A 12,170-nucleotide genomic window follows, 5' to 3' on the forward strand; every position below is an offset into this window, starting at 1 on the left:
CACAGATCTGCAGTGAGCAGAATACTGTCAGGCCAAAAGGGCAGGACAGTCTGAGAATGTGATTCTCCATCATGGACCGTTTCTCCTTCCCTCTTATTCTTTCCCTCATCCTCAGACTTGTGCATTTCTGTGATTCCAGAGGCCATTGCTCTTCTAGGAATCGATACCCGTTTCAGAGGTGTAACTCATTGAGGATTCCCAGGATGCTTCTTACCTTCAAGGCCAGTGTGCTGATGTATGGAATTTTTTTCCCTCATGTAATGTCTGTGGCAGGAAAGCTGCTCTGTGGTTTTGGGGATAGGCACCATCAAGAGAACCTGCAGCATGTCAGGAGAAGGTGAAGCTTGGTGGAGTTTCACCATGGCTGGCAGCAGTGAGCTGGTGTGCAGAGCAGGGAGGGTTGGTGGCTGTGCTGTAGGTAAGTTGAGGGGAGGGTGGCTGCATTCACCTAGCGAGTGAGTGGCAAATCTGTGTTGTGGGGACTGTGGGCTTTTGGGGTTGATTTGCCTCATTAGTTCTGAGGGCTGTGTAAAACGTAGAAGTGATCTCACCTGCTGCCCTTAATGTTATGGATTAAGTTTTCTGTGAGGCTTACCTGAGGTCAGCTAGTTACTGAGCACTGAAAAATGGCTTAATGAAGAAATAAAGTGTGGCTCTTGGCCTGTTTATGGTGGCTTCTGCAGCCTTTACGAGCAAATTCTGTAGAGAACCTGTAAAAATTCATACCTCTTTCACAAACAGAGCTGTAAGGCTTAGTGCCTGTGGCAAATAATAGATGGCTCTACAGGGTTTGAAAGGAAATGTGTTCCTTTAGGCACTGAAGGGTTGTTATATGTCTTAAAAATGGCTGTAACCTCTCAGGTAGATAAATGAAACTGCATGAAGCAGTGAAGCTAAATGAACAAAAGCAGGGAGATGTAGAGCTCCAGGGCAATGATTCCCTGCCACAGGATCCCCAGGGACTTTCACTGTTGCATCCTGAGAGGGCACTGACACTTGAGGAAGGTGGAGCAATGACAGGGTTCCTGGAATCCGCAAATTCAAGGCACTTTGGAGTCCAGGTTCCCATTCAAGCAGACATCTGGAAAATGTCTTGTGTTAACTACTGCATTAAAACCTGGCTGAGTGCGCTTACACTGAGGCAAGGTCAGTTTTGATGAGGTCCCTCAGCTGCTCCTCCCCAGCCCTGCTCTCCAGACTCTTCCGCAGCTGTGTTGCCCTTCTCTGGACCTGCTCCAGCCCCTCAATGTCCTTCTTGTAGGGAGGGCCCCAAAACAGAACCCAGCACTGAAGATGTGGCCTCTCCAGTACTGAGTCGAGGGCCATGATCCCTGCCCTGCTCCTGCTGGTCATGCCATTGCTGCTCCAGGCCAGGCTGCTGGTGGCCTTCTTGGCCCTCTGACCACTGGCTGGCTCCTATTCAGCTGCTGTCACCCAGCACCCTCAGGTCCTTTTCTGCTGGGCAGTTTCCAGCTTCTCTGCCCCCAGTCTGGAGTGTTCATGGAGTGGTTGCGACCCAAATGCAGGTCCCAGCACTTGGCCTTGTTGGATCTCAGCCCATGGATCCAGCCTGGCCAGGTCCCTCTGCAGAGCCTTGCTTCCCTCCCACAGATCAACTCCCACCTAGCTTGGTGTCACCTTCTGACTGAAGGAGCCTCAATCCCCTCATCCAGCTCATTGATGAAGATATATTGATAACATGCCCTGGTGTCTTGAGGATATCGGTGGCATAGAGGGCTACTGGCTGTGAGGGTATCTGCCAGCCTTTGAGGCTGCCCATTGTGCATGGCCATTGGCCCTGGGCACTGGAGGGCAAGCTGAGGACACTGAGTAGGAGGAACAGTCTGAAGGAAATGGATGAATTGTGAGCTGCCTTTGCAGTTGTTTTTCTTCCTGAGTATGGTGTTCTGTCAGTCACCATCCACTCCGTGTTCCACAGCAGATTCCTGTTGGCTTTTGTCATCATTCTCCAGTTAGAATTTTTGCAGCCAGTGGATGGCTTAGCAAGAGAATATGTTTATGTAGAAAATGAAGTCTCAGATTATCCCCTACTTCCATGACTTGGATGGTTGTTATTTCCCCTGCTTAACTGAGTCCTCTGACCACATTGCTGTCTACAACTACCTGAGGGGAGGTTATAGCCAGGTGGGGGTTGGTCTCTTCTCCCAGGCAACCAGCAGCAGAACAAGAGGACACAGTCTCAAGTTGTGCCAGGGGAGGTATAGGCTAGATATTAGGAGGAAGTTCTTCACAGAGAGGGTGATTGCCCATTGGGATGTGCTGCCCGGGGAGGTGGTGGAGTCACCATCGCTGGAGACATTCAAGAGGAGACTGGATGAGGCACTTGGTGCCATGGTCTAGTTGATTGCTTAGGCCTGGGTGATCAGTTGGACTGGATGATCTTGGAGGTCTCTTCCAACCTGGTTGATTCTATGATTCTCTGAAGAGTCTTTCCTTCCCAGAGAGGCTGCTGTGCTGTCAGTCCTGCCCAATTGTATGGCATTGTGTGCTGGAGTTCTGTGACAGAAACTGATACTCATTAAGAAGTTGTGATCACTGTAATAAAGCAATGGAAGGAGATGCACTGTTGTCTTTTCCAGTCATGACAAGCATTCTCCTCTTCACTCTTCCTGCAGTGCCTGTCAGTCTGCACCTCCTTTAAATCACCGCTTGTGCAGGCATGCCATGATTGCACTTCCACTGACCAACCTTGTGAGGCATGAGGCGCTTCTGGTGGCTCACTGCTATGGAAGGTTCTTGGCATCTGACCTGTCTTGGCAGATTGAGGAGCAGAGAGGAAGAACTGGGGAGAGAAAGGGAAAATTGTGAAAACAGAAGAAGATTGGTGGATATTGCCTCCTGTTCTCCTCTGTTGGCCAGCCACAGCTCTGAGCACTTCTGCTGGGCAGAGAAGTGGTTGGCTGCACACCCCAGCACCTTCCTACAGTGCCCACACTCTTCGTGCCATGCTTGTCAACCATATATCCATTTTGATACCTTGACCTCAGAGAAGAAGACAACAAATGGTGGAGGTCAGCAAGTTAAGGGTGGTAGGACCATGTGAAGGCACAGCTCAGGTTTCTCTTTGCTTGTCTCTAGCAGACAGCACATAAAAGTAATCAAGGATCTACCTGCTGCCTGCCCTGGTGTAGCTCAGCTAATCCACTGAGGCAGCATGTTCATTTTCCCTTGGCCGTTGGTATTCAGGAAGCACTTTAGAGCTGCAGCTAAGATCAGAGCCCTGTTACTTTAGTCGTGTGCATATGTGCTAAGAACTGGAATCTCTTTTACTGGGCTGCTGGGTTTTGTCTTGTGTTGTCATAGGCTTAGCTGACACGAAGGCAGCTGCTGTTTAAGCCACAGTAACATTTCTGCTTGCCTTACCTCAAGAACTCATCCCCTTTCCTGCTGAGGTAATTCTGTTATAGCCGAGAGAACACAAAAGCATAGCAAGAAAAAGCAACTGTGCTGCTGGGCCCTCATGCTTGTGAGTGACAGATTTAAATCCATGCTTAATGTGGTCTAGACTTCCAAGGCTGGACAGATAACACCAAGCACCATGAGCGCAGGTTACCTGGGGATCTTCTGGAAGAGAAGCTACTGCCCAGTCTTTATGGGCAGTACCTGAATGATCCCTGAGGCTTCTTTTGGAGAAGCTCCCAGTCGTGAGATGCAGTTAGCTGTGCTGGTTGACTGCTGTCTAACCCCAAGAGATGGTTACATTCCATCAGCACCCTACAAAAAGTCTTCCATGAAAAGAATGCCAAAGTGCTCTGGCTGCTGGGTTGTTTTCAGTCTGGGAATGTTCTCCCCAAGCCTGCTCTGCATTAATTGAAAACAATAGTCACCATTAGGCAGTGGCTTAAAAAGTCACAAACTGGACCACAGGAGGGTCCACCTCAACACGAGGAGACACTTCTTTACTCCGAGGGTGCTGGAGGGTGCCCAGAGAGGTTGTGGAGTATCCTTCTCTGGAGACTTTTGTGACCCATCTGGCTGTGTTCCTGTGTGACCTACCCTGGGTAATCCTGCTCTGGCAGGGGGTAGGCCTGGGTGATCTTCAGAGGTCCCTTCCAACCCCTACCATTCTGTGAGTCTCCAAGATGGATTTGCCCATGACACCTTGTATTACTGCAGCTGTTGACAGCTTTCATGCAGTGTTGAGCCACTTCCCATCCCAACTGTGAATCCTAGGGTGGATTAAGCAGAATGTTCTCTCACTGAAATCCTTTCCCATGCATTCATGGGATGCAATTTGAACTGGCAGTGAGAATAAGCACCACCTCAATCCCCCTTTCCTGTGCTGCTCTCCTTGTTCAGATCAGTGGCATGAAGGTCAATAATAAAGGAGTATTGTGGACAGAGGGTTTATCCTCTCACCAGTGCTGTTGGGAAGCAGCTTCACAGTTACTTCTCACTGATTTGTTCCATCTTTTTAGCACTGCTGTTTCATGGGTGAGGGGAAAGGACAGCAGTCGTTTCTTTGTATTTCCCAACTGTCCCTTTTAGAGATGGAGAAAGTAGTCTCCTCATTTATGGAGGTGATCCTGAAATGCAGAGTGGCTGATTCCTTGGTCATGAAGGGAGTTGATTCCCATCCTGTGCAGCACCCCAATGATAGCTGAGAAGTAAGCAAGATGTATGCTGTATCCCAGCTTGCTTTCTCTGAGATCATGGGGTCCACCCAAAACCTTGTCTGAGTCCTTGTGCAGAAGGCATTACCTCTTTGGTTAACTTTACACCAACTGAACTTCAGTCCTAAAAGCTGGGCAGGAACTTTTCAAGATAAAGTGGAGTTCCTGTCCCTCGTTTGGGACAAACTGCAGTTGTGTCTAGTTTTTGAGAAGAGTATGTCCTGGACTTGTCTTGGACTTGAGTGGTTTCATTGTCAGTGGCTGACTCCACAGTCTCAAGCTGTTTTATCAAGAATTCCTGAGCTTTACAAAGAGCAATGCCTCAGTTTATAGTCTACAGCTGAGTGGAAAGGATTTTGAAAACATGCTGAGAGAGAGGCTGGTGACTTCTCAGCTGAGACGTAGAGCAGGATTATCACCAGCCACAAAGCAGCTGCAAAGCCTTGAGGTCTTGTTGGGGACTTATCTATCAGTGTTAAGGACAGGCTGATATAAGTCATTTATTTCATGGTTTGAAGGCATAGAAGATGCAAAAAGTCACTTTAACCGAAGCTGCTTTAAGGGCTGAAAGTCCTCCACTTAGCTTGACATGGGCGTACTGGACTGTGGTCAGTGCACACTAGGAGGAGGAGATGCCCATGCTATCTTATTCCCCAACTGTCTGGTGTGATTTGAAAGGAAAATACACTGCTTTCCATTTGCAGCAGGAAGGGCATTTGAAATGATTTTATGTTATGCTGGACTAAACAGTGAGGAGAGCTCTCTGTGCCTGCCTGATGCAAGGATCCAGCCCCTGGTTTGACTTCTAGCTTTGCATCCCTAGCATCATGTAAAGTCAGAAATAATTTTTCCCCTTCTTTGCAGGGACTTGAAGAGTTATTTTCAACAGCCTATTTCAGAGTGATTGCAGAGCAGATGCCAGATGGGCTTGGTTTTCAGTGTACCTGTTAGGGCTGGAAGGGGGTTTGCCAACATGCATCTGTGTGACACACAGCTTTGCAGGCAAGCTTTGCTCACAGCCAGCACACACCTGTTTGTTTCATGCACAGGAAACAATGTTATGAGGACCATCCATGGTGTAGGAGAGATGATGACCCAAATGGTCCTGAGCAGAGGATCTGTATTTCCCATCAGTACCCCAGATGTACAGCCAAGCCTTCACCCAAGCAAGCAAGCCAGCACCTCAGACAGTGAAGATGTGATTGTGATGGACACCAAACTGAAAATCATTGAGATCTTGCAGGTAGTAATGGTTGGTGGATGTCACACCACAGCCGTATCATGGTGCTTTGCTTATTCACAGGGGCCAGTTCTGTTACCTACCTGCTTACTGTTCACTGGGCTGGTTGTGAAAAGAACACTTTGGTGTGAGGAAGGATACTCCTCTGTGAGCACAGTGGTCCAGCTGTGGTCCTCTTTCTGTCACACCTGCTTTGATTCTGAAGGATGAGATGCTGCAGACGCTCTGCTGTTGTAACTGTGCCAAGGCAGCACTTGTCCTGCCAGCTGCCTCTCTTTTTTGGACAGTGTCTGTTTCGAGTCTCAGGAGCACTCCTTTCACACCAGGGTAGCTTGCTTGACTTCAGAATTTGACTCTTGTGCTACAGCAGTTTGATGAAGGGCGGAAGGGACCTAGACCCACAGAATGACAGAAGGGTGGGGGTTGGGAGGAACCTCTGGAGGTCATCCAGTCCAACTAGAGCAGGGTCACCCAGAGTTTATCACCCAAGCCTTGCATGCTCTTGGAGTCTGTATCAGGTTTGTGCTGTGAAGAAAGAAATCACAGGAGGTTGATGACTGTAATGGATTGTAGTTTCATAGTGGACACATTTACTTAAAATAACTGACCTCCTAATCAAAATAATAACATCCCCCTGTATGACTCAGCACAGGGAAGTCCCAGCTCCTCTTACCAGACAGGAGAGGAAAACCTTGATCTAAAACTGCCTTTTCCTTCCAGTTCATCCTCAGCGTGAGGCTGGACTACCGAATATCCTATCTGCTGTCCATCTACAAGAGGGAGTTTGGGGAAAGCAGTGGCACTGTGGACTGCGATGCAGCATCCCCACCTGACACACCAGGGGCAGCTTCAGGTGGGTGTCACTGTTGTGTGGCAGTGCTAAGTGCTTCTGTGCAGGCTGCAGCAAACGGAGCTCGGCCAGCCCTGGAAGGTGCAGGCTGCCTGAAGCTGGAAAGCTGGTGGAGAAATGAAACTTCTCAAAAATCCTAGAAAGCCAGGAGTTTTACTGGCCTGGCCTCCTCCAGCACAAACAGGGTTCCTGATCATATACTCCTCCCAAAACACTGCACAATGACAAACAGAGGAGAGGGTAGATCATGAATAACTAGAAGATGGGTGAGGACAGATTGAAGTCAGGCAAATATGGTGTGGGAATGGAGCTGCTTTCCTGGGGGCATTCCTGTGCACACAGAAGCACTCCACAGGCTGACTGATGTCTGTGTGGCCACCTGCAAGAAGGGCAGAGGTGCTGCGTATCAGAGGGGAGCTAAGGTCTGCTAAAGCTAAGGCACAGTGTGGTGACTTATCTGGGTGATGATAAGTGTTCTAAAATCCACCTGTCTGCTTTGTGGGGAGTGGCTGATCTAGCACAAAATGCACAAGTTTCATGCTCTGTGTCATTTGTGGGTATGGGGTGGTGGTTTGTGCAACTTCTGGCACCACGGGGCCCTGTTTTGTCACTACAGTTTGGGTGTTCTCAGTGACAGTAATGCACAAGCTAGCTCTGCTCCATGTCCTGGTTCTTCCCTCCTGCTCTTGCAGAGTGAATTTCACCTGGCTGAGGAATGCATGGTTGGACCTTGGCTTGCTAATAGCTGCTTGAAAGGCAAGCAGAGCCTCTGCTGTGTTGATTAAACACTGAGCACTGCCTTGCTTTTGAAATTTGTATTTGTGTTTTTTTGCAGCAATTGTTCCTGACATAGATGAAATTGCAGCTCAGGCTGAAACCATGTTTGCTGGCAGGTACATGCTTTGAAGTTCTACCTCTCTCTATATTTATCTGCTGGTTCACCTTGATATTTCTCATGGAGAATCTCTGTTTATTCTGTGCTTATGTTCACCTCACTTTCTCTTCCTTCCTACGTGACCCACACCTGGAGAGAAGAGTGCCAGGAAAGAGATGGATTTTAAACAAGCAAACAGCCCTGTTGGTAGGGATCCAGCTGCAAAAGCCCTTTCAGATCATCCAGTCCAACTGACTCTACCAAGGCTGCTGCTAAACCATGGCCCTCAGCACCACATCTGCCTCTGAAACCCCTCAGGGCTTGGGGATTCAGCCTCCTTTCAGGGAGCTGTAGAGAGCAATGAGGTCTCCCCTCAGCCTCCTCTTCTCCGGACTAAACAACTTCAGCTCCCTCAGCTGCTCCTCCCCAGCCCTGCTCTCCAGACTCTTCCGCAGCTGTGTTGCCCTTCTCTGGACCTGCTCCAGCCCCTCAATGTCCTTCTTGTAGGGAGGGCCCCAAAACAGAACCCAGCACTGAAGATGTGGCCTCTCCAGTACTGAGTCGAGGGCCATGATCCCTGCCCTGCTCCTGCTGGTCATGCCATTGCTGCTCCAGGCCAGGCTGCTGGTGGCCTTCTTGGCCCTCTGACCACTGGCTGGCTCCTATTCAGCTGCTGTCACCCAGCACCCTCAGGTCCTTTTCTGCTGGGCAGTTTCCAGCTTCTCTGCCCCCAGTCTGGAGTGTTCATGGAGTGGTTGTGACCCAAATGCAGGTCCCAGCACTTGGCCTTGTTGGATCTCAGCCCATTGGTCTCAGCCCATGGATCCAGCCTGGCCAGGTCCCTCTGCAGAGCCTTGCTTCCCTCCCACAGATCAACTCCCACCTATCTTGGTGTCACCTTCTGACTGAAGGAGCCTCAATCCCCTCATCCAGCTCATTGATGAAGATATATTGATAACATGCCCTGGTGTCTTGAGGTTAGTTATAATTACAGCAGTAAACTGAATTCCATTTAGACAAGCCTGCAAGGCTGCTGGCTTGTCTTGGAGCTAGGGAGAGGATCTGCACTATGGGCACTCTGGTCTTTCCTCTCCCAGACCCTTACATGCTCCCAGTCTTTACCATCACAAGCAGTGCCTCCAGTCCTCTCCCTGAACTCTCCCACAAGGTAAACCAACACACAGCCCTTGGCCTGCCTTTCAAGTGAGCAGGGAGACCCAGTGGCTTCTTGGAAACATGACTTCTGCTTTGATATGTTAAGTGTAAAGCTGCTTGCTGCTGTGCCAGATGATGAATACCATTCCAGAAATATGATGCTTTTGGCAATTCTTACTATTTTTGAGCTTATTTTGTCTTAAATGAAATGTTAGTAGCAACTGAAGAAGGAAGGAGTGAAAAGAGCCAAATTAATCTCTGACGAAATGTTGTTTATTTGAATGAATGTGGATTGGGGATGAGCTTGGTGAAATGGGTACCATTTCTAGGAGGCATAAATGGGTTTTGCAGTGTGCATTTCAATCACAGTGCCTGACAGCTCCATACACACATGCATTTCCAGGTTCCTTCCAACCCCTAATCCTCTGTGAGCCTCTGATGTCCATTCTGCTACAAGGTTGCTGCAGTAGCACAGGGCTGTGGGCTGACGTCCTTATAGACGATGTTAAAAGTGGTGTTCAGAGCTTCCGTCCTGCAGCATCCTTGGCTTGGTTTTAGGAACTCTGTCAAACAAGGAATGTGTGTGGAGGCACATTTGTGTCAAAAGCCTCTTTTTACTTGATTTGATCCTTCTGTCCCATTTCTGTTGCAGAAAGGAGAAGAACGCAGTTCAGCTGGATGATGAAGGGGGCAGAACTTTCTTACGAGTCCTCATTCACCTCATCATGCACGACTACCCCCCTTTGCTCTCAGGAGCTCTGCACCTGCTGTTTAAGCACTTCAGCCAGAGGGCAGAAGTTCTGCAAGCATTCAAACAGGTATGGATGAGCAGAGTGTCATGGCAGGCAAAGACTTCCCAGAGGCTCCTTTGCTTACTTCAGTTGCTGCATGTAGCATGGCAGTGTTCTTCCTTAGAGGTTTGTTTGTTTCCTTAGCTGAACACGTGTGCCAGTGTGTATGGTAGCTGTGCACCTAGAAAGGCTTCTTCCCTGGTATTGCACCCACAACTGGCAACGTGGGTCTGTGGTGACAGCTGGCTCACACCTATCTCCCAGTGAGGTGTGCCATGGTGATCTCTCAGAGACACAGCTGTTGGCAGCCCATGTTCTGCAGTGTCAGCAGGAAGACTTCCCAGCCTTTCAGGACTCCTGAGGCTGGGTGTTGAGTTCTCTTGTTATTCATGTGGTGTTTCTGGTTCCAATTCATGTCTCTGCATTGTGCTCTGCTGCCTGACACAGATATGTCCAAAGAACAGGAAGGCAGGAACAGAGCCAAGCCTGTTATCAGCTTGTTTTCTCTCTGCTTGGTGCTGGTGCATGTGCAGGCTCCATGTGTCAGTGGATTAGGATGCGGAGAGCTGAGTGACAGAGACCTCTCAGTTATGTAACCCTGGGTAGCATATCTTGATAAGACCATCTGATGCTTGTTTCAGGAGTTTGGTTGCTGCTTGTCTCATTGTTACATAAGCTCTGGAGGTTTCTCTTGTTTAAAAACTGCTGAATGATAAAGACCTGGAAACCTTTGTTCAATGTTGCTGCAGAGCAGCACTGGGGCCTCCCGCCAGAGTGTTGGAGTTAGGCCATGATGGGTGGTTGCACACCCACCCAGCCTGCCGTTCCCAGGGAGGCATGGACTCGGTAGCTGAACATCTCTTTGTGAAGCATGGAAAAGGTTAATTGACGAAAAAACAAAAAAAGGCTGTAGAAAACATGGAATGTGAATGTCTCAGTGTTCTTGTTTGCCATGTGAAGAGGCAGAGGTGTGGTTTAGCACCAGCCTTGGGAGAGTTAGAGAACGGTTGGACATAAGCTCTTAAAGGTCTTTTCCAACCAAGCCAGCTTTGTGATTCTTTGTGACTGTCACCTTTTACGTGAGTGTCATTTCTTAACAGTGCTCATGGCTGTGCTGCAGACTGTTGATAGGGTTTTTGGAATACTACTTTCATTAATTGCTTCAGTAGAGCAAAGAGCATTGCAAAGACTGGGAATGTGTGGAGTGTGCTAGATCAAGAACTGCAAAGCAGCAGTGGAAAAACCCAGCAAATAATGTTAGCAGTACAAAAAAATGAGGTTAATCTTAGTAAGAGGCAGGAAGTCAGATGGTGAGAGATGATGTGAAGCCAGGATTTGGTTGGTGAGTTACATTCAAACACACTTTTCCAAGCTGGCCTAGTGGTGTTTCAGTCTGTTACTGTTCAGTGTTTGAGGTGATACAGATGAGCATCAATGCTGCAGCCACCTGACTTCTGCTGCCCTGATTCCTTCTCCTATCATCCTTTTGTTGGTTTGTTTTCTTGGGAAGCACCGTGGCGATGGGATAAACCGTTCCTACCTGTTCTGCTTTCATACTGTGTAGCTAACTGTGCTGGCTTGATACCATGAGGGTCCCAACCAGTGCACAGAGCTCAAGAGCTTGGAAAGCTGTGCTAGTGCAGGAGAAGTTTCACAGTATACTGAAGGAGGAGAGAGAATGTTGTGAAAGTTGTAACTGTCTTGTTCAGGGCAGCCACAGCCTCCATCTCTGTTAAAGATTATTTTGATGAATGGGGACTAAAAAGCCTGCATGTGAGATGGTTCAGTTTCACAGAGAAGGTGGCATAAAGCACCTGGGAAGGGCTCAGAATGGAAACTGTCAAGCAAATTCCCAGACATAAGTGCTGGTGCTACTTCTTTAAGAGCTTTACACTGTTCTCTCTTTCCAGGTCCAGTTGCTGGTGTCTAATCAAGATGTTGATAACTACAAGCAAATCAAGGCTGATCTTGATCAGCTCCGTCTCACTGTAGAAAAGTCAGAACTGTGGGTTGAGAAGAGCAGCAGTTATGAGAGTGGAGAGATGGGTGACAATCAAACCAAAGGGGGAGAAGAGCCAATAGAGGTGAGTTTAAAACCTTTGCTCTTAGCACTGCTTCAGCATTGACTGGTAGTTTAATGAAGAGCTGCAAGTTGGTGGTCAGGTCTCAGTCAATCAAAGTAGCAAAGCAAGAACATGCAGTGTTCCAGCTGAGCTTCAGGAACAGACAGAGTAAGAAATGCAACCTCTTCTGTCAATGCATTCAATGTCCCAACTGCCTGCCTGGCTGGCTAGGGGCAAGCCACCATGCTTGGCATGGCTCCATAGCCAGGGAGGTGATCTAGGGAACACAAGCTGCCAGTTGTGCTGACTTGCTGGAAGAAAGGAGCAGACAGTATCTGTTGCCTGCAGCTAAGGGAGAAGAGTACAGCCAAACATCACAAGGGACTGCACTGTCCACAAAACTTAAGACTGACCTGAGGACACTGGGGTTTTCTGAGCCTTGCTATACCACAACCACATTCCTGGCATACATTGTGGTTTCAGAACTTTAGAACTTGGATCTGGAACCATGGAGGCCTGATTTTAAAATAAAAAACTAAGAAAAGTTAATTTTGGTTTTCAGT

General features: G+C 48.5%; 1 protein-coding gene across 3 annotated transcripts in view; it reads left to right on the forward strand.

Annotated features, from left to right (window-relative positions):
- ITPR2 (inositol 1,4,5-trisphosphate receptor type 2) overlaps positions 1-12,170 on the forward strand; it is a 175,758-nt gene that overhangs the window by 68,903 nt on the left and 94,685 nt on the right. For all 3 annotated transcript variants that reach the window (XM_054386630.1, XM_054386633.1, XM_054386631.1), the window contains exons 22-26: positions 5,684-5,877; positions 6,595-6,727; positions 7,560-7,617; positions 9,406-9,571; positions 11,455-11,628. In XM_054386630.1, the coding sequence (XP_054242605.1) occupies positions 5,684-5,877; positions 6,595-6,727; positions 7,560-7,617; positions 9,406-9,571; positions 11,455-11,628 (725 nt within the window). The remainder of the gene's footprint in view (positions 1-5,683; positions 5,878-6,594; positions 6,728-7,559; positions 7,618-9,405; positions 9,572-11,454; positions 11,629-12,170) is intronic.

This window comes from Indicator indicator, chromosome 14, assembly GCF_027791375.1.
Source record: "Indicator indicator isolate 239-I01 chromosome 14, UM_Iind_1.1, whole genome shotgun sequence".
NCBI lineage: Eukaryota > Metazoa > Chordata > Aves > Piciformes > Indicatoridae > Indicator > Indicator indicator.